Source organism: Eurosta solidaginis, chromosome 3, assembly GCF_040869045.1.
Source record: "Eurosta solidaginis isolate ZX-2024a chromosome 3, ASM4086904v1, whole genome shotgun sequence".
In the NCBI taxonomy this organism is placed as follows: domain Eukaryota; kingdom Metazoa; phylum Arthropoda; class Insecta; order Diptera; family Tephritidae; genus Eurosta; species Eurosta solidaginis.
Window position 1 is genome coordinate 9,855,349 of NC_090321.1, and position 21,963 is coordinate 9,877,311.

The 21,963-nt window shown below is 35.4% G+C and overlaps 1 protein-coding gene across 50 annotated transcripts in view; it reads right to left on the reverse strand.

Annotated features, from left to right (window-relative positions):
- mbl (muscleblind) overlaps positions 1–21,963 on the reverse strand; it is a 453,871-nt gene that overhangs the window by 380,646 nt on the left and 51,262 nt on the right. For 36 of the 50 annotated variants that reach the window (XR_010950476.1, XM_067770718.1, XM_067770717.1 and 33 more), the window contains one exon: positions 16,781–18,621. Coding sequence is in view for 48 of the 50 variants with exons in the window: in XM_067770718.1 (XP_067626819.1) it covers positions 16,781–16,969 (189 nt within the window). In the remaining 2 variants the exon portion in view is untranslated. Of the gene's footprint in view, positions 1–16,780; positions 18,622–21,963 lie in introns of those variants that run through there. The other 14 variants (XM_067770701.1, XM_067770700.1, XM_067770699.1 and 11 more) reach the window with 13 other exon arrangements.

Consider the following 21,963-nt stretch of genomic DNA (forward strand, 5'->3'; position numbering starts at 1 on the left):
TTGAGTGTTGCCTTTGAGTTTGATGAGTTCGTAGAGCACATCAGATAAAAGAAGCTCAGATTAATAAATATTACATGAAATCAGTTTCACATTATAGAACTTCATAATCGATAGCAGCACGTCAATCATAATGATATCACTACATGTATGATCAGATCAATTGAAATCGTATCACGTAGAATCAGTAAAGACCAAATTACATTGATTGGGGTAGTTCGACATAGATTATTTTATGCAGTCAGGTCATATGAGTATATGATATAATTTTACATTGAATTATCCTACTTTGTAGGTCCAAAAAAAATTAAGCAAACGGCAACCATAGTTATGCGGCAGTTACCCACCGACGTGTACCGTACGTAAGGACGTTTGTCGTACGAAGCACGTTTGACCGAACTCTCAAGCCCGTAGGAATCAATGTGTGCGTCTGTGTACATGTACATAAGATATTTGTGTGTGTATTGTTTACAGATAAGCACTGTTGCCATTGACCATTTTGCATGTATGCTTATGGAAACATCAACTTTTTCCAATTTAATTTTTGATATTGTAAAAGGCCGGAATACTATTAAATAAGTATAAATAGATTAAATATTTATAATCAGCACTTTTCCATATTTATTTCGAATTATTTTCACAATTTTTCAAACTTTAATTAGGCGTTTTTGCATAAAATTGCAAACGGTCAAAAATTAGCGCACAAAAGTTTACTAGGCAACTCTGTCTAGTGAGAGAGCGATCAGCTGACACGTTCTTACGGAAAAAATCAAAATTGTTTTGATTTCTACGTTCCGGACTACGTACGTACGGGCGTTGCACGTCGGTGAGTTTTCGTTTACATTGCACACTCATAAGATAGGTCGTGTCAGCTGACACGTTTTTTCTACGTACGTTCGTGAGTAACCACGGCTTTACTTGCATGAACGTGTGTATAAGCGTCAAAGTCCGGGTTGGAGTTCGCAGATAATCATCTTCTTTCTTGATGTCGTTTCGCAAGGTGAAAAAGCATTTTAAGACAGTCTACCATAGAACACATCTAAGCGTGTCTTTCCACTTATACTTTCAACAATTCAAGTGCTAAATATATTTTCCTAGCACATCAACTGCCTGCTTACTCCTTTATAAAGAAGACCTTCCTTTCCTAGTAAGTCGCATGAATAGCATCTCTGCCCATTTGCTACTTATGATGTTTCTTATTATCTGTTTGCTGTACCACCAGTGCTTGTTATTCTCGTTTTTGTGTCTGTCTATTTGGCTCTTAGAATTCTCTTAAATTCATCTTTTTTATTTGTATGTCTGCATGTAAGCAGTTAAACCTTTAATACAAACATAGAAACTGTTTACTTTTATTTCATATTATTTTATATTTCTTTCCCATTTTATGTGTTCCACTTGCTTTCTTTTCTGCTTCTTCGTTTTTCTGTGTTTTTTTGTTGTTGCACGCAGATTTTACTTTCTGAAGTATTTATACACATTTTGAGTGTAATCGCAGTTAAAGTACTTGTTGTTGCTATTACACATATTTTTGTTGTCTGTTGTTAGATGTGGTATTTTCTTTTTGCATAATTGATGCGACTCTTGAGTGTAAAGCACTTGATTTTTTCATCGCAGCAACCAATTTGTGTTTCATAAACACTTTAATAGTTGGAATGTCAGAGCAGGATGATAGAGATATGAATACTGCTTAGTGCCGAGAAAAAAGTGACATAACACATTTATTAAGCCCGGCTGTTTGACATGGCTCTACAATAACATGCTTGAGTGAAACAGAGAAATACGCCTAGTCATTATTGAGCCATTGCCGTTTTTTCAGTCAAATATAAGGCTTAAGTAATGTATAGAATTATTTGACTTCGTAGGGGTTTTTTAGACAAGCAAATAAGAAACATTTAATAGATTTTGAGTCACTTTGAGCTATTCAAGACGCATTTAATAGATTTTAAGACACTTTGAGCCATTTTGGCTCAACGCGTAATATTTTCATTAAACTGCATAACTCATTTAATATTTCAAGCTAGATGATATCGGCCTTTTCAATTATTTTCAAAAAGTTATGAAAAAGAACTAAAATTTCACACACATAGCGTAATGTTCACAATGAGCCACTTTGAGTTTTGTTGAGCTAAACAGCTCAAAATGTTTAATATATTGAATTTAAGTTTTTTGAAGTCTTTTAACGTTGATAGTCTAAAGTTGCTGCAATGGTAAATGATTGGTTTATAACTTTAACAAAAAATAGAATAAAATCAAAAGAAACAAAAATGTAAGAAAGGTAAAAACTTCAAAATGCCAAAGTACTCAAAAGCCGTAAACGTAACCACTTACATAAGATAAAACAAAAACTTTGCCATTCTTTCACAAAATTGTGTCATTATTCGTCAGGTGAATGCGTTATGTTGACAAATTTCTTGTGACATATCAAAATGGTGAGGAAGCTGTGACAGTTGGTGGAATGCCGGGTTCATAAAGTTGAATAAAAGATTTTCATTGCACAGTTTCACTGCGAGTGCTACGTCAACAGCTTGTTTTTTGCAGATATGTATGCATGTATGTGTCAAAAACTTCTGTGGAATTTTCAACTTGACTATAAAAAGTGTTAAAACAATAATAAAAACAAAAACAATGGTTGCGGTTGAGAATGTTAACAATACTATAGTAAGCGAATGGTAGACATTGTGAAGTAAAATGAAGGCAACTACTAAATGAGTGGCTCCCCCATCGCAGCTTTTTTCTTATCTATCACAGAAACACAGTTATGTGCGTGAGCGTAAGATGGTGCAACAACAACAATTATATAGCAAGTAGCCGTCATTGTTTGTGGCAAAACTTTTTCAGCACTTCTGTTGCCAACAAAGAAAATTAAGAGACACTTGTTGTCACATTAACGGCGTGAAAAACAAAAACAGTGCACAGGAAAAACGTTGAATGCGGCAAGCAAACAAAGTGATGATGAAAGTGGCAAAAGGTGTGATAGTGCATTTTTTTAACTAGTTTTGGCTCCTAAAAATAATAACAATTTAATGCAAAGAAAATACTCAAAAATATAAGTGAAAACGAAATGAGCATTCAAGCTGTAAATAAAGTGAGTGCTATTTCATAATTTTGCCTCTTCTTTGAATTGTGATATGACTTTAAAGCTAAGGTTGGATTAGGTTGAACTAGCCGGTCCGTGCGGACCTCATATAGATTGAATGAATGCAAAATATTCCAGAAGTTTGCTCAACGGCCAAACCGAAAAACCATATAGAAACCAGAACCTGTTATAAAATAACTCCGTCCCGTTGGAAATCTTTAAGCTTTCTAGGCCAATGCCATTCGCTGCTTCTCGATCTAGTAATTGTATCACTTCTAATAACTGGAGTCTTAACCTGACGACCGCATGCAACAAGCAAAAAATTTGCTCGATATTTTCCTCCTACAAACCGCACTTCCTTCATCTGCTATCACAAACGGATCCTAGTTTGAAAGCACGTAACGCCAGAATGCAGTTTCTACTCAGACTACCCGTATTTTGTTTTTTGTTAAGAGTAACTTTGTTAGTCTAAGATTGTAAAACCTGCTCATGAATTCGACATTTAGCGGTCCCAAGCTTGGGTCCACGCTTTACCCGCTTGGTTGATCATGTGCAACTCTCTCCAACTATTAATCCCACTGCAATCTGATCGAAGCGTCTACGGAACAAGCTCTACTAGATGCGCCCTCTGTGTCCGGATCAGCACAATATACCGTAGACCCAATAATATCGCCTTGTCTGCCATTTCATCGCATTTCTGCCACTTTACACCAATATTTTGCCTTTAAGAATATTGTGCAATGAATCGATTTTTCGTTCGAATCAAATTACAAGATAAGGCCTCAGCTTTCTTAATCGAATTGAATTCTGTTTTTCATTATTAAAAACTGGAACATGGTTCTATATTTATAAACATATATACACATATATATATGGGGTATTCCATCCCATTTCGACCAATTTTGAACCCGACCCCTCTGAAAGGTTTTCTTCTTTTTCTAGCTTACGAAAGACGTTTTTCAGAATTTTTTCATCCACTCAAAAAACAATTAAGAATTTAAAAAAAAAACGGTGTTTTTTAAATTTGTTTTTCAATTTACTTTTCGGAAAAAATACAAAAAAATGTTTAAAGTTTTTTTTTTCAATTAAATAAAAAAAAAATTATCGGCCCACTCCGGGATTAGTGGGGATAATTGCAGAATTGATTGACGTTTTTTATGAGAAAAAAAAAATGGCGAAATTCGAAAAATCTCGAAAAAACTGAAAAATTACAAAATTGGTCGAAATGGGATGGAATACCCCACATATATACATATATATACGAATATATATGTATATTAATATTTACATAATAATCTGCACAAAAGTCGCTTTTGATACAAATTGATCGCGCTCGATTTATTTTGTTCCTCGACATTTGGCACATAGCCAAGGAAATGAACATTTTAAAAATTACAATTGCTTGTATTTATGTATTTACAATGTGCCCAAATGTTGTTTTCGTTTTCCGTTTGGCTATACTTCAATGCTTCACCACCACTAACGGAACGAGCACAATTTTCATATTTTTAGCTAAAATTACGTAAGCATTCTTTCAAAGCTTTTTAAAATTTCTTTATGATGCATGAATTTTGACTGCAAATAAATTAATGCAGATTATTTTTGTATGCCTACCCTTCAAACATTCTCGAAGAGTTCATAACTTGGATTCCGAAATGAGTCCGGAATATGTCAAAAATATGTACCTCAGAGATATGGTCAAGCAGGAGTCTTTTATGACTCCAATTTTATAAATTTATGAGCAAGGCGAATCTTTACAAGGTGATGGAAAAGCGAATTCAACCAACTCATCGTGCAGAATAATGTCCAGTTAAAAGAAAATGTTCATTGATTTTGGCTCCCAATGCTTTCTGGGTAACGTGTCGGGCTGTTTTCATTCTTGTAAACAAACTCTGTCGAGCTCTCTGTGTCTTCAATTAAAGCTGATTTCGACATCCCCCACTTGTACAGGTTTTCTTTTGAAATTCCTCTTTCCAAAGCAATATTAATTGTTATTATATTCAATATCTTCCTATACTATGGAGTTGTTGTTTGGTGGAAAGCCACATAAAAATCATCCTACCTCAAAAAATTAGAGGGTGTATGCAGAAAATCAATGCTTAGCATTACGGGAGCCCTAAAACAACCCCGACAGCTGCATTGTATACCATTCTGCATATTCCACCTGTAGACCTGGCAGCAAAGAACATATCGTTAACAACTGCAACCAGGCTCGGTGCCTCGGGGGAGCTTGAGCGTCGACCATACGGTCATAGTAGTATAGAGTCATCAATCAGAAGGCGAACAGACTACCTGATTCCCTATTTGCGCTTCGAGAGTGATCTTAAGACCACAATAGAGGTGGACGGTTGGCGCTAGGGTGCTCAAATGGCGGACGAGGCGATACATGTGTACACAGAAGGTTCCAAAGTAGTGGAAGAAGTAGGGTCTGCGGTGTACTATGCTGATCCCGAAATAAACAGATCCTAGAGGCTGCCGGAATACTGTAGCGTTTTCCAAGCGGAAATAGTAGCCGTAACCAAAGCAGTAGAAACCCTGGAAGAAAATAGCCCAAGCTGCAATCGTGTTAACTTTTATATTGACAGTCAAGCAGCAATTAAGACAATAATCTAAATGCGTGTTACGAGTGTAAGCACTCATTGGAGAGAATAGGGCCAGGGAGAAGCATATACCTATATTGGGTCCCAGGGCATTTGGGAATAGATGGGAATGAAAAAACGGATGAATTAGCTAAAAAGGGCGCATCCCTTGAAGCTTGCTCTGTAGAAGTCCCAATAAGACTGGGCAAAATTAAGCGAAGGCGAGAGGTGCACATATATACAAAATTAGCAAAAGATAACAGTTAATGGTGTTTAGTGTCCAAATAACAGGACAGAGATAACACCATTTCCTTAAATAACTATAAATCTATGTTGTACATTGTGGGGTGCAATACAAAATCTATGTAATGACGAAAAAATATTTACAGAAGTTGAAGAATTAAACAAATTCCAATTTACAAGTGTGCTTACTACGAAAGAATTATACAGAGATAGTGAAAGACAAAAAATATAATGAAAATACTAGTAATTATATTATATTATATTAATTAATTATAAAATTTGTTAAATTTTAAAATTTTTAAAGGGAAATACTTTACGTAACAGGCCGCAACAGAACTTCTATATCATCATGATTCAAACAAAGGAGCCATAATTTCACCTCCTTCAAGAAAACGGATAGTCTCCTAATATTTTGTATAGCTTCGGGAAACTTATTGAAAACCATGCAGGACACTATTCTGTAGAAGTTGCGGAACAGGGTGGTACGAGAAGCAGGAACTACAACATTTGAATATGAGCTGCTTCTTAGCCTTTGTGGGGGGTATATTGGACTACGTAGATACCCACACCTCATAAAAAATATTTTTAAAACTTTATAGAAATACAAGTGCCTCACAGGCAGAATATTTAACCGTTTAAAAAGGTTCATAGTGTGTGATAGGCGGTTCGCGTTACATATTCTTCTTATGAGACACTTCTGCAGAATTAAGAGCGGACGAGTTTTACTATTATACGCACTTCCCCAGCAACTTATACCATATTGTAATTTAGATTGTACTAGTCCAAAATACACCATTTTCAGCACACTGCGTGAACATAGTTTTTTAAGACGATAAAATAAGCGCAGAGTGGATAACAGATATTGTTTCATAGTAGAGATATGGGACGACCAACTCAAAATTTAATCTATTATAACACCCAAGTACTTAAAATTGGATACCACTTCGATCTTAAAGCATTTTCCGTCGCAGTCAAATTCAGGTGCATAGCCAACTCGAGACCCCTGATCAATACAATTATGAGTATAAAGTTCATACCGCATACAACTTGCAGAATGAAAAGTAATATCACTGCTTGGCACTTCCTTCCCTGAAAGGCTGAAATACATCAGCTTGGTCTTATTGCTAACAATCAGCTTATGAGAAGCGAACCATTGCCTCAGCAGGTGCACGTCATGATTTATATCCGCAAAAAGATTGAATGCATTGTTTGTCGCAATAGCTAAGTCATCTGCAAAAGCAGTGACTTTACCCAGGAAAGGTATTGAAAATATAGAATTTATATAAATTAAAAATAAAACTGGACCAAGGCCTGAACCTTGAGGGACCCGCAAATCCATCGATCTAGCTGAGCTTAAAGAATTGTCTATTCTGACCCTTTGTATTCTTGTATTTAAATATGATTTAAACCAATCAAGAACATTTCCACGGATGCCAGCTGAATGTAGTTTAATTAGAAGAATATTATGGTCAACCATGTCAAATGCTTTTGTTATATCCACAAAAAGACTACCACAATACTTTCTTTCGTCCATGGACTTATACATAAAGCAAATTAGGTCAAGAAGAGCATCTTCAGTAGAAGCTCCTGACCGGAAACCGAATTGCATAGGACTGAAATATTTAATTTTTTCCAAATAAGCCATGACCCATGATCATTTGCATTGCTCAAATATCTGACTGCGATAGTGATTTCAATAATAACATATCCATTTTATATTATACCAGCAAACCCGGCATACGTTATTAAGCCCTAACTTTGGTCTATCTTCATAACTTTTAAGACGTTTTTACCTTTTACTCTTCCCCTCTCTCTTTTCCTTATGCTTTTATTCACTCCTCCCTCAGCCTTTCTCTTTCTCTACTTTTCTCCCACTCCGCCTTTTCTCTCACTTCTTTTCCGTTCCATCTATCCCTATCTCTCTATCCTCGTCTAAATCTCTCTTAGTCTCTTTTTCCTTCGCGATTTTCTTTTCTCTATAGCTCTTTATATTCTTCTCCATCACTTATTTCCAGTTTCAGTCTCAGTCCCAGGTTCAGTTCTAGTTCCAGTACCAGTCCCACTCCTATTCGGTACCTGGTCTATTTCCCGGAAATGCAAGTGTCGTAAATACTAATCTAGGAAAAGAGATACCTATATACCAAATCTAAGGCTAATCGAACAGTGAATTGAATTTGTTCCAATTGGTCCGTGGTCCACTTCCCGAAAAACATGGTTCGTAAATACTAATCTAGGCAAAGGGTATATACCATGGTATATATTTCAGACAAATGGAACCGTTAATAAAATGTGTCCAATAGATCGGTCCCTGGTCTACTTCCCGAAACAACTTATTTTCCGTAAGAACCATCTTCGCACTTCAAGGAATATTCCAAAAAAAAAAAAAATTTGCGAAATGGCTGCAGCTGTTCTCGGGTTTTGCATTTAGCAACACATTCGGCGACTCATTTGTATATTACAGATTGTGGTGACATTTTCAGTTTCGATATATCACTATGCCTTTATATGCTGTACCACAACAAAAGCAAGGCAAGCAGATAAAATAGAAAACAGACACACATACATGTAAACAGCAACAAAGAGCGCATATGACTTTACATTAACCTCAGATATATGTATCAATTCAATTCAATTCAAAAAACGGTTATGGCCGTCCGACAAAGCGCGCCAGTCGCTCCTTCTCTCTGCCAACCGGCGCCAGTTTGTCACACCAAGCGAGTTTAAATCGTTTTCCACCTGGTCCTTCCAATGGAGTGGGGCCGCCGTCTACCTCTGCTCCCATAGGCGGATTCCGATAGAAACACTTTCTTGTCCGGAGCGTCATCTTTCATTCGCATAGCATGGCCTAACCAGCGCAGCCGCTGCGTTTTAATTCGCTGGACTATGTTTATGTCTACGTATAGCTCGTACAGCTCATCGTTAAATCTTCTTCGGTACTCGCCATCGCCAACGCGTAGAGGTCCATAAATCTTTCGAAGAACTTTTCTCCCGAACACTCCCAGAGCCGCTTCATCTGCTGTTGTCATGGCCCATACTTTTGCACCATATAGCAGGACGGGTATGATAAGTGACTTGTAGAGTATGATCTTCGTTTGCCGAGAGAGGACTTTACTTTTCAACTGCCTACTTAGTCCAAAGTAGCATTTATTGGCAAGATTGATTCTTCGCTGCATTTCAGAGCTGATGTTGTTGCTAGTGCGAAGTCTTTTACTATTTCGAAATTATGGCTATTTGGAATTATGGATGACAGCAGGTACTTCGTTTTGTCCTCATCCGACATCAAACCCATCTCTACCGTTTTTTTGTTTCCAGTTTGGAGTACGCAGAACTAACGGCGCGGGTGTTTAGGCCGATGATATCAATGCCATCAACATACGCCAGTAATTGCACGCTTTTATAGAATATTATTCCAGAGCGATTTAGTTCTGCAGCTAGTATAATTTTCTGCAGCACCAAATTAAAGAAATCGCACGATAAGGGGTCACCCTGTCTGAAACCTCGTTTAGTTTCGAACGGCTTGGAGAAGTCCTTCCCAATTCTGATTGAGCTGATGGTGTTGCTCAACGTCATTTTGCACAGCCGTATAAGTTTTGCGGGGAAACCAAATTCAGACATAGCGACATATAGTCAGCTCCTTTTCGTGCTGGCGAAGGCGGCTTTAAAATCGACGAAGAGGTGATGTTTGCCGATTCTTTTTTCGCGGGTTTTTTCCAAGATTTGGCGCATTGTGAAAATCTGGTCGATGGTAGATTTACCAGTTCTGAAGCCGCGCTGATAAGGTCCAATCAGTTGATTCACGGTGGGCTTCAATCTTTCGCACAATACACTTGACATGTCCTTATATGCGATATTAAAGCTGATTCCGCGATAGTTGGTGCAGTTTGCAGTATCGCCCTTCTCATGGACTGGCCAAAGGACACTTATATTTCAATCGTTAGAAATGAATAGCTCCGCAGGCAATCCATCAGTGTCCGAGGCCTTGTTGTTTTTCAATTTGGTTATTGCTATTATATGAGATACACAAAAGAGAAATAAAAACTCAACTACTCGAGAAGGGTGTTCGTGCAAATTCCAAATCCTGGGAGAAATAGGGAAAGGAAAATTTTTCTATTCACCGATAACAGAAGGTGCAGAGCAATCATGAATATCTTAAAACCTGTTACAATATTATATATGACGGCTGTGGTCAGTTCAAACGTTCTTTGTTGTTTTTACGTAGCAAGTCCTTTGATCGCTTTTTCCTTGGCCCATGAGTATGCGCTGGTTATACTGTGCTTTCACTTAAAATCCTATTGAATTATAGACAATAGACCTCATAGCTTCGATACAAATTATGTAGTTTGCGCAATTCATACATAAACCATTATGGTATTACTCAAAAGCAAGCAAAAATTATATACAGTCGAACATATCGCACACTAACTACAAAAGAGTCGTAACTTAACATTTTTCAAAATCGGTTTTTTTCCATAAACCAATTCACAGTACACATCTCTAACTGCCCCTTAAATTTCGTTGTCATTGTTTTCTTCTTTAACTGGAAAATTACCGTTATGCCATTTTTGGTGTTGATTGCATCGCTTGCGCTGTATCAACTAATGAGTACTATTTTTAGTTGTGCCAATATGCCTAAGAACAAGTGAACAGTTTTTTTACACATAAATCGTATTATTTTAAATTCTGACGATCTTGTTGCAAAAAGGTTTTAACTTTGTTGTGTATTTATTAAAATTGTGTCGTTTTAACGTGAAGAGTAAGTAAATTTGCTTGTAATTATTGTGAAATGTGCCTTTTTTGATGAAATAATTGTCATAAATAGTCATAATTCAAACTTCCTATATATTTTGTCCGTAAACAAATAACTACAACAAAATTTCGTCAATTCATTTTATAAAGAAGGTCTTCTTCTTTGTAAAACTGGATTTCAGTATAACATTATAGTCGTTTTCACATAAACCGTTTTTCTTCTCTCCTGAACATTTACATTTTTCAGTTGTGACTCTTTTGTAGTTAGTGTGCGATATATTGAGCGCAATTTTAGTCAACTACTTTTTCATGAAAAGTGGAAGACTCATATCACAGGACATGTTTTTAAGTTAAGAAATTGCACCTGGATCTATTTTATGTCATAGTGAAAATGTGATACTTCAATGAGTTTTGAATTCTTGGGATTACGGTTTAGGCTTTATGTAACCAATTAACGTTCCAACATCCATTCCATAAGTGTTCCTTGCCTACCTATTAATCAAAAAAATTTTAAGCCATCGGCTACTGAAATTTTTTCATTTGATTGATTTGAGAAGTGTCTGGCTCTATTTCAAAGAACATCACTGTACATTTAAAATGTTTAAGCTAATAAGAAATTCAGTGCATATGGAGCCCGCTTGAGCGCCTTAGAGCATAATGGTGCAAGTATAGTTGCGTCATTTTTGACTTGTATGTAAAAATGTAAATTTTGAGTTTGAAGGAACTATTGCATTACTATGTACAGTTGCGAATAGAAAAATAGCAGCGGGAATTTTTGAAAGTTGAGTTGGGCACCGCTAAAAGATGCGTGGGTTAAATGAAGGCGTGCACCTAACAGACATAGTGCAGGCCCCTTGTGCTCACGGCTCCTCTGGAGATTGGCGTTTTATTGGGGCACCGGCCTCCGTTGGACGTGGGGCGTTTTATTATAATGCAAAATTATAAGGGTCAATAGCGTGAAACCAAGCCCTGTTGACCACCTTTTTGTCTCCAAACCGGTGTTGGATCCACCCAGGATAATTTTTTATAAGCGCGGTGGAAGACCGCCGATGCAGAAAGTTGTTCTGTGTAAAAATACTATGGATCCCACCCCCGTTTTCGGAACGCTCCGGCATCATTTTCGGTTTTTCGTTAATATATTTTTATAGACGCAAAATTTTTTATTTCCGTTTTAGGATTAACGATCATGGATCCAAAACCGCCCATGATATTTTTGGACGTGTGTCAACCATTTCTAGGGCACATTTGCAGAACGCCAAGATAATTTTTAAACTCAGAGTTAACCTGATATGAAGAGCGAAACTCTCATGTTTTTGACAAACATTCGAAATTAACTCTTGAGCTAAGAAATAGCTTGCCATTATGCAAGTGGGCCTAGGCAAATAGACTTTGGATGAATTTATCAGAGTTGAAAGCTTTGACACAAAAAAAAGGAAAACACCACAGCGGTGTACTTCTTCCGTCTTCTAGGTGTCACTCTTAAACGAACCCATATCAGAATACAGGCGTCTTATTTACGCGCTGCCAAAAAGGCCAAAAATGTCTTATGTGCTTGTCTTGCTCGGGCTTCAGTCATTCGTACAATATTTTGGTTCTGCTGTATTTGGCAAGATTTATGAGATAGCATTTGGTGTGGTGTTGCACGACAATCTGCATACACCCAAATACTGTTTCCAACTCTTCTTTACCTAATTCAGTGATTAAAAACATAGAATTCATATTCGCTTGGTAGCTCCTCCCTTGCTCCGTAAAATGAAATCACTAATTTTTACTTATTTAAGAAATACTCAAACTCAAACGAATTTTATTAATAAAATCACATACACAAGGCCATAATTTACACAATACATATATATAACAATCTACACATACACAGATCCCAGATCCTTCAAATTTATTTTATTATTATTTATATTATCCTACTGAGTTATCTGAATGGTTTTGAAAAATTAAAAAAACATTGAAATTTTTCTTCAGATGACAAAAAAAAGAAAATAAAAATAGAAAAAAAACAAAGCTCCTGAATTTGGACATATACATTTTTTTTTAACAGCTAATCCACAAGAATTTAAGGAAAAAATATGCACAAGTGCAGCATCTACTTTTTTGCTTTTCTGATTTCAAAAGCTCGCTTGTTTACAGATAAGTCGCTAAGTGTCGATGAGCGCTGCTAATATTAAAGCTGCATTTGCTTGGTGGTTAACGAGGAACATCGGGTTATGCACCACCACCACCCACACCACGCACGTCTTTATATGTTGGGCGACGGCACGATATCCAAACGAAATTAACGGCATAAAAAACGACGGCTGCAAATGCAATAACGGGGCTGAATATTGGTGCATCGACTGAAGGTGAAGCGCCGCCCGTAGCGCCGCTCGGAGCAGCGGTAGTAGCTGTATCGCCCATTTTTTGTTCTTTTGTGTTTTTTGGAACGAAACTCGTATGTTCTACCAACTTCCAGTGAATTTGTTTATCCTCGTTCGCTGGCACAGCAATTTTTGTGTGGTTTAATATTGTCCTTCGGTTATGCTGATCCTCCACCGTCAACAATCACAACCTCGCTAATAATACCAATAAATATAGCCGTGTTTTAGTTAGTTGCGTACCAACACGATTGGTCAATTGTATTTATTTTTGCTTCTTTAATGCAATGCACAAATAAAATTATTTTTTTTCGTATATTATAGAAATATTTAATTGTAAATTGCGTATATGTTGGCACTCACGAAAAAACCGAATGAATGTAAAATTTTTCTATCAATAATGGCGATGAATATTTTGTTGTATGAAACTTTTTACAAATGATTTTTTTGTAGAGTTGATTACAACGCAAGTGTTATTTGATATACAGTGATTATGTTATGTATGATTATTTTAAGAGCTGTGTTGTAATCATTTCAGTTGTAGTTCGAACTGCCCGGTCTATAAGGACCTCATATAGGCTGAATACGGTAATTGTTGTAAGATAATGCAATAATTCTCTAAACCATTATCGCGCTACTTGATTAACAATCTGCCATCAATTCAGAATCATCGACTGAAGTCAGATTTTATTATGGTTTATCAAAACCACTGTCTATAGTAGCGTTTTGTGCATTAATTCGAGTTGACTTTAATTTTTAGTCGTTTTGATTGCAGCCTATTCCGAACCGCCATTTAATAATATGACTTTGTTCACAAACAAATTAAATGGTTTACTTAGAGAGGAATTGGAACCAGATAATTCGACTAAGACGATTTTTATTTTGTACCAAAGAACGCCTTTTTCTCCTTCTTAGCGATGACAATTGGGAATACTACGACAAATCAAGTTTTCCTCTACCGGTTCATGCTAGCCAATTGAAGGTCAAATGATATATAGCGAGTAAGCGAAGGCGTAAGGGTTAATTCTTGACAACTTTCCAGTGGTTACCAAACCGTGGAAAGCATCATAATGATGCTAGATTAGGTTAGGACGAGTGGTAGCACGGAGATCTTTCCCCTTGTTCTGGAAAAAGCTGAACAGTCAAGTTTTAAGTAAATCGATGTGTGTTGAGACGAACCGCATGGACTTCCCTTGAACGGTGATCCGTCAAAACCTCAATTACCTTTGATAGATAAGCCTGTTAAAATCCAGTAATTTCAGCGAACTGTTTGCTATACACTCTTGACTAAGAGGATCTCGAAACCCTGCAAGAGGTAGTATCCTCCCAGTGTTTGCTGAGCTGACTCGACGCCCATCTATGGAGGAGCAAGCCATAGGTGGCCAGTCGTACTCCGTAACCGATTCAGTTGTGCCCATGTGCAGTGAGAGGTCCGCGTTAAAGCTGACATTAACAAGAAAATGGCGCAAAGCAACAGTAAGATAGATCACATATTCCAATAGCACCCCCGATCGCACCAAAATTAAACTTAGGGCATTGACAGCTGCTTGACTTTCAGAGTAGATGTTCAATTTTCTAACCGTAGTAGCACTGAACAGTATCCCATCTATCGCGTCCTCAATTGCGACAACATCATCTTGGAAAACGCTGTAGTAATGGAACTACTTAAACTTGCGGCTTACATCGAGCTCCAGGCAGAAAATCTCTCATACAACCTTATCGTCCAAAGTTGAGACATCCGTAAACCAGTCCGCTATCCTACTATTAAAAGGCGGGGGAAATATTTCGCAGGAGCTACAGTTTGTGATCACTCCGTTGGAACGAAACGAAATGGTTTTATGGATCGTCGTCGGTTACTCTTATTTTTTCCCAACCAAGGGTCGTCACCTCGGTGTAAGCCCACTCAATGTAGAACCATGACCTCAAACAGAAACTTCCTTGATCTAACTGTGTTGAAATTTCCAGTCTATTGTACTCGCGACGGAGCATTTTTTTGTCAGAGATCGTGCCTGCTTGATAGGTTGAGGATATGTTTACACAACAACAAACGACTTAATGCAAATTCGTTAAACGGGGCAAAGCATGAAAATAAGTTAGCCTTGCGGGAGTTACTTCGGTAGCCAGCAATACAACAAAGAACACCGCTTAGGATGAAGGCAAAGCGAAAAACGAGGTCGTCATATTATTATTCCAGATATATCGACAAGGAGCAGATTGATCTGCTATCTTAAATGGCGGGGAGCTATTTTCTACCTGGACCCTGCCTGGGGACAGCTTTAAAAGTTCCATTTAAAGCTTTCATTGAATACCATAGCTAACGCTTTTTTTAAGTTAGCTCGAAAAGAAATTTATTACGACTATCGATTTCTCTTGAGTTTGTCGAACATGGAAATACACCTTAGACCCGATGGCTCCTTGACATTCAATTTAATCGATATACCGACAGTATTACGATTTCTCCTGAAATACAAGCGAGAATCGACACAAAATGCAGCGATTACATTGAATGTCGAGAAGCTAGTAAAATTTATGAGTATTTCGAGAATCTTGAGGCTTAAAGCTCTCGCTCGCGTACAAGAAGAAATTGTAAGTTCTATTGGGTAGGCATGTGTGATTCGGAAATAATGGTTGGAAAATATAAACTTAATCGATTTTTGGCAGCTTTTTGAGAGGTTTTTACACCAACCCATTTACGTTTTTACGTTTCACCATATAAATACATAAATAAACTTTGAAGGAATGTATTATGAAAGTTCTGTCGAAAGCTTACAGACGAAAACTTCGTCTCTAAACTTTAAAAGCATAAGGAAAGCTTTTTAAAGAAGGCATTAAAGCTGGCAGGGGTAGATTGAAGAGTGTGCTTGAGCCAGAGCTAGCAGACAGTTGATATAATAGTTTAAACTGGTGAGCCAATTATTGCTGTAAAAGCTTTGAATGCCTCTTTATTACGGAGCTAAAAATCGTCCGAATTATCATTATTCTAGCATTTCAATCGTTAAAAGCTTAATCATAACTTGGCCAAAACTTCTTCCCTTGACAAACTTTTGTATAATGATTTATAACTTACCTGTCAAGACTTAGGTCCACTTGCAGAACGGCAAGTTAAATATTTAACTCAGTCTCAACTGACATTACAGGTTAAACTCTTACTTTTTTGACATTTTTTAAACTAACTCTTGCCGTTCTATAAATGAGCCTCAGGCGATGAGCTTAAAACTTTTCAATAGTTAATGAATGTTTTAAGAAAAGGATAAACAGTGAAAAGTGTTCCATTTCGCAATGAAAATATTATCGGAAAAGCAGCTGAGCTCTATTGCAACATAAGCTACTGAAGCTTTTTTTAAACAAATAATTCCCAATTTACTTTGGAGTCCAATTACGCAAAGGAATTTGGATTCATATCTTTGTTCGAAAGTAAAAGCTTCAGATTATCCAATCTTGCGCTCTAGCTCATGTTTGATTACCGAAATTTTCTTCTTACAAATATGAATCTCTAGATTGAGCTTAAATGAAATCATTAGCTAAAAGCAATATATAAGACCAACATACAATTGAAAGCTCACAAAAGCTCTTAAGCTAAAGCAAGCTAAAATAAGGCACAGTTTAATTAGAGACAGGTTTCAAAGAGCAGCCGTATATACACACAAATCTTAAGCGATGGCAATATTATAAAAAAGCAATTGGAACTAGTATAAGGTTTTAGCTTTAAGATTTGTTTAAAAGCAAAAAAAATATTATGCACAAAAAATTGTTAATTATTTATTTTTACTAACCTTAATGCTGTCATAACAAGCGGTCACCTTTCCATTCTGTACTTCAACATTGGCGGGCGGATGTGCGAATTTGCATTCGGTGTCTTGGCGGGTGCACTTGTTCCTTTGAAATTCACGACATACCTCCAATTGAAGCCAGCGCGAATCTTTACCATTCAACAGGCTATTCACATGCACTACAGCTGCCATTTTATATTTGTGGGTTGTTACTTTTTGCAGTTAAGTAGTAAGTATTTCAAATACGATTTGGAACGAGGGATCTTTCAGGGCAATTTTATTATTTGGTGCGTTTTGTTCTAATTTTATTTTTTTCTACGCGTTGTTTTTTTTATACTTTTAAATCTTTGTTTATTTATTTTTAGCTTTTAGTTAGTAGTTGAAACTTGTTGCATATTCTTGTCACGCCTGAGCTTTAACTTGTTGCGCTAAACTTTGTGTGAGCTTTCACATCAAAGTAAACGTTGCAGGAGCTTTCACAGCTGCTTGCTTTATTTATATTGTTGAGTAGGTTTTTGCGGTAGTTTCAAAATTTTTTTTGTTTAATTGCTTTTTTCAAACTTGTTATTTACTTGTTATAACTTTGTTGACTTCAGCAGTTTATTGTACCACCACTGCGGACGAATTTAGCTTTTGGTGGCTTTTGCTGCTGTGGCTATTTTCCTAAGCTCCAATTCTACAGTAAACTTTATTGATGAATTAAAATAAGTGATCTTTTTCACAAAAGCCTGTCAAAAAAGGCTGTTTTGAAGTTTCTATTTGATTTTGTTTTTGAAAACATGAAATACATGAAATACATGAAATTTTACATGTGTTGCTATGTTGACTGCCTAATGAAACTTTTCGGCGCAAGTGGGTTATGCAAATTGTTAACTTTGATGTGTCTAGTATTTCAAAATTTCCCTTTCTCAAAATTTCCCCTTCCAATTAAAAATATTGATCAATTTCAAGAGCCTTACTACACCAATGGTAAGCCTTGACTAATAAAACCTAAAGCTTTAAAAGCTTAGAGAATAACAATGCTACTAATTGATTATGAATAACAAAGATTGATGCATGCGCAGTCTACTTTTTAGCATCAACGCAGCTTCAGTTCACGTTTAAAGCCAACACATATGTACATAGTATATATATATATATATTAGCAGATTCCAAGACTAAGCTTTCACACTTCGTTTTTAAAGTGAACTTAAATATGCATGTATGATTACATAAAGCAGATTTTAGCAAACGAATATATTTTTTGTGCATGTATGTGTGTATATTTTATGTATTGCCTACTTTAATATGTATATGTGTTTGTATTATGTAAGCTATGGGTATTTGTGGTTTATGGGGAAGTAGGATATTTAGTATTAAGCATCAAGGCTTCAAAGCGCGCACCTTTACTGAGCTTTTCATTTACATTGTTGGTACAATTCCGTTCTTAAATTAGCTTACACTCGTCCGGCTGACTGCTGCTTTTGCGCATAAATTTTACAAAACGCGAGTTTATTTAAGCTTTTATTTGTGGTTTAACGTAGAGCTTTCACATAGAATTCGTAAGCGTTTTTCTTTGCTGGCACTAACTTAATGAAATTTATGGGTTATTTGCGTTTGTGGATTGTGGATTTCAGATATATATATATATATATATTTTTTTTTTTATTAGCGGGTATAATTATAAGAGCGATAGAGCACTAAATATGTAATATTGGGTTTACTTGTTTTTGTTTTTTTTTTTTTTTTTGTTTAGTTTTTATTTCATAATTTTGCCAAATATTTAATAAGCAATAATGTTTGTGATAGAGATAAAGCAAGTTTGAGCATACGCACGCTGCTTAGTTATTTTTCTTTTTATTTATCTGAAATGAAATAAAAGAATAATAGAAAATTAAAAATTACACAGGTGATCGATAGCCATACAGTAATTAGCAGTAAAAAATATAAGTATATATTTACATACAAAATACACAAATCATTTGACTAAATAATACATAAAAATATGCAAGTGCTAGGCCTGCGAAAATCTATAAATTTTGTATCAATCAGTATTCCTTTTAAAGATAAAAGTCTAAAGTTTTATAATATTAGTAGCTTTTGCAAATTTCGGAATTAACTTCGAAAGTTTTCGTATGCAAATAAGTAAGCTTAGCGTCATCGTTTGATGTGTACATTGGAAAATGCATTAGCACATGTGGTTTTAATAAAAAAATTTTAATAACAATTCGGAGTCCAATCCGAAATTTTTCGGACAAAACTTTTTTAGCCGTTTTTCAACGGAATTAACTTAATTGTTTATTCGTTGGACTAACAAAAACAGAAAGCAGCTAGAAAGTGGTCGGAGAAAGCATTAAAACCTTAGTTCGATCGCGACTAACTCCTTAAATATTTAACAGAATTATAAAAATGCTTTTCGGAAAATTTTTGTTTCACACATTTTTCCATTTTTTTTTTTTTTTCGGTGGCCATAATATACTCTTTAGTGTGTTCGGTTTTAACTCCGAAAATTCTCGGAATATCTTCAAACAATATCCCCTCATTATTTGTAGGTCTTTACTGGCAATACAAGAGCTTTAACAAATAGTTGATTCATTTTGAATGCAGTTTTTGAACTCTTACGGAAATCGGAATTAGCTTTCCAAAGGTTTTCAATGCAATTCGGAATGGTTTTTCGACTTTTTCCAAAAATTTTACTTTTTTTGATTATAGTAAACATATTTAGTAATAATAATTTCCGAAAACAGTAAACAATTTTTTATAAATTTTTCTCTAGAGGCTCTTCCGTACTAGTGTTCTAATTAATAATTTTCGTATGCAAATAAGTAAGCTTAGCGTCATCGTTTGATGTGTACATTGGAAAATGCATTAGCATATGTGGTTTAAATAAACAAATTTTAGTAATAATTCGGAGTCAAATCCGAAAATTTTCGGACAAAACTTTTTTAGCCGTTTTTCAACGGAATTAACTTAATTGTTTATTCGTTGGACTAACAAAAACAGAAAGCAGCTAGAAAGTGGTCGGAGAAAGCATTAAAACCTTAATTCGATCGCGACTAACTCCTTAAATATTTAACAGAATTATAAAAATGCTTTTCGGAAAATTTTTGTTTCACACATTTTTCCAATTTTTTTTTTTTCCGTGGCCATAATATACTCTTTAGTGTGTTCGGTTTTATCCGAACATTCTCGGAATATCTTCAAACAATATCCCCTCATTATTTGTAGGTCTTTACTTGCAACACAAGCGCTTTAACAAATAGTTGATTCATTTGGAATGCAGTTTTTGAACTCTTACGGAAATCGGAATTAGCTTTCCAAAGGTTTTCAATGCAATTCGGAATGGTTTTTCGACTTTTTCCGAAAATTTTACTTTTTTTGATTATAGTAAACATATTTAGTAATAATAATTTCCGAAAACAGTAAACAATTTTTTATAAATTTTCCCCTGAGGCTCTTCCGTACTAGTGTTCTAATTATCTCCAAAGAATATAAAATTCTCATAAATTGTTTGCAACTTTTTTGTCCAATTTTTTAAGTCAACTACTAAAGCTTTATTATCTACTTAAAATGTGTTTGCGTTGAAATACTTTCCATTAAAATCTTACGAAAAAAGTTCGAATTCGAAAAATTCGGAAAAGTGATTCAGAGCGAAAACATGTATGAATGCCGTTAAGAATTTTCTAAAATTAAACACTTAATATAGATTGCTGAGTGGAATATCATCCATTCTCGGCTGATGTTTCCAAAACGCCTCAACTCACGAAAATTTTGAAGAGAAGCCCCCTTGAAATCGCTCTATCTTCGGAGGAGTATTCGGAATTTTCGGAGTAGCTGTTTTTGATTTTCATAATTTGTTTATATCTTATACTGTTTTCACCCAGAAATTTATTCGAATCACAATTCTTCTAATTTAATGAAATAATTAAGTTTCCCTTTTCATACAGGGTCTTTTGCTTCATTAAGCGAACATCTGTCAGCAGCCCCAAAAAAATATTTCGTTTTTACAAAAAATAGTTAATATGGAAAGCAGCCGTTTCCTTCTTAACTATAAATTCAATCAAAATAAAATGCATGCGCAACTACCCACAGATGTTGCACCTAACCAAATATGTGCCTATTTTCGAAAAAGCCATATTATCTTTTGCAGTAAATGTAGCGAAAATTAAATTTTGTAATTTTTTCGTGGCTTTCTATTATTCGTTAATTATTGATAATAATTTATTTGTGATTGTCATTTGTTACATTGACAATAAAATTCGAGCACCAAGCAAAACCGACTGGATTTTTCACTCGATTAGGCATTCAATAAAACAATAATGAGATAATTAAGAATTTGTACTTTGTATGGAAGATTGAGTTCAATTAGGCCTTTAATATAGAACACTTGACTAATTACTTCATTAAGCCTCTGTGTGAAATTTAAATTACGCTTATTTAAATGATTATTTAATAATAACTTAATGTAGATTGTATTTTACGAATCGCAAGCAGCAATACATCTAATCAGTGGCGCACTCGACACCTTCGTCAAAGATTATCGAAAAGTAAAGATGTCGCAGGGACGAAAAATCGGCATAAACTCACATGTCGTGTACGGGAAGCGACAGAAATTCAGTTAAGCAAGCACCAAATCAACTTTGGCTTGTACTTTAAGCTCTGCCGGCGTTGTGAACCACTGATCTACAACCATATGGATATAAAGAAAGTTCAGGCTGGACTTAAGCAAACTTTATGCGTACACCGTTGATAGCAGTATATAAGCGGTTAAAACAATAGAAAAATGAAATTAAACACACTAAATATGCAGCAAGTACTAGCAATTTTTGATAATTTTTTATCGATTTCTTTTTTTGTTTACATTGATAATTTTCTATAACGATTGTCAATATGGTCGATGGTAATCCATAGAAAAAATCACAAAAATTTTTATGAAAATTTCAAAGAAACGAAATAATATACAGAAATATGGGTAATAATTATCGATAATTTTCAATATACCGCTCATTTACTTCAATAGTGTCATAACTCAAAAAACACAATTTTCCATTCAAAGATTTTAACTGCCATATGTTGCACATATAAAGGCATGTTTTCATTTTTATAGCACGTGGTAAATTTTTAACGAATCACACAAATTTTTTTCTACAACATAGATCATTATATTGGGTACATTTATATGTTATTAACTCAAAAGTCATGTTTTT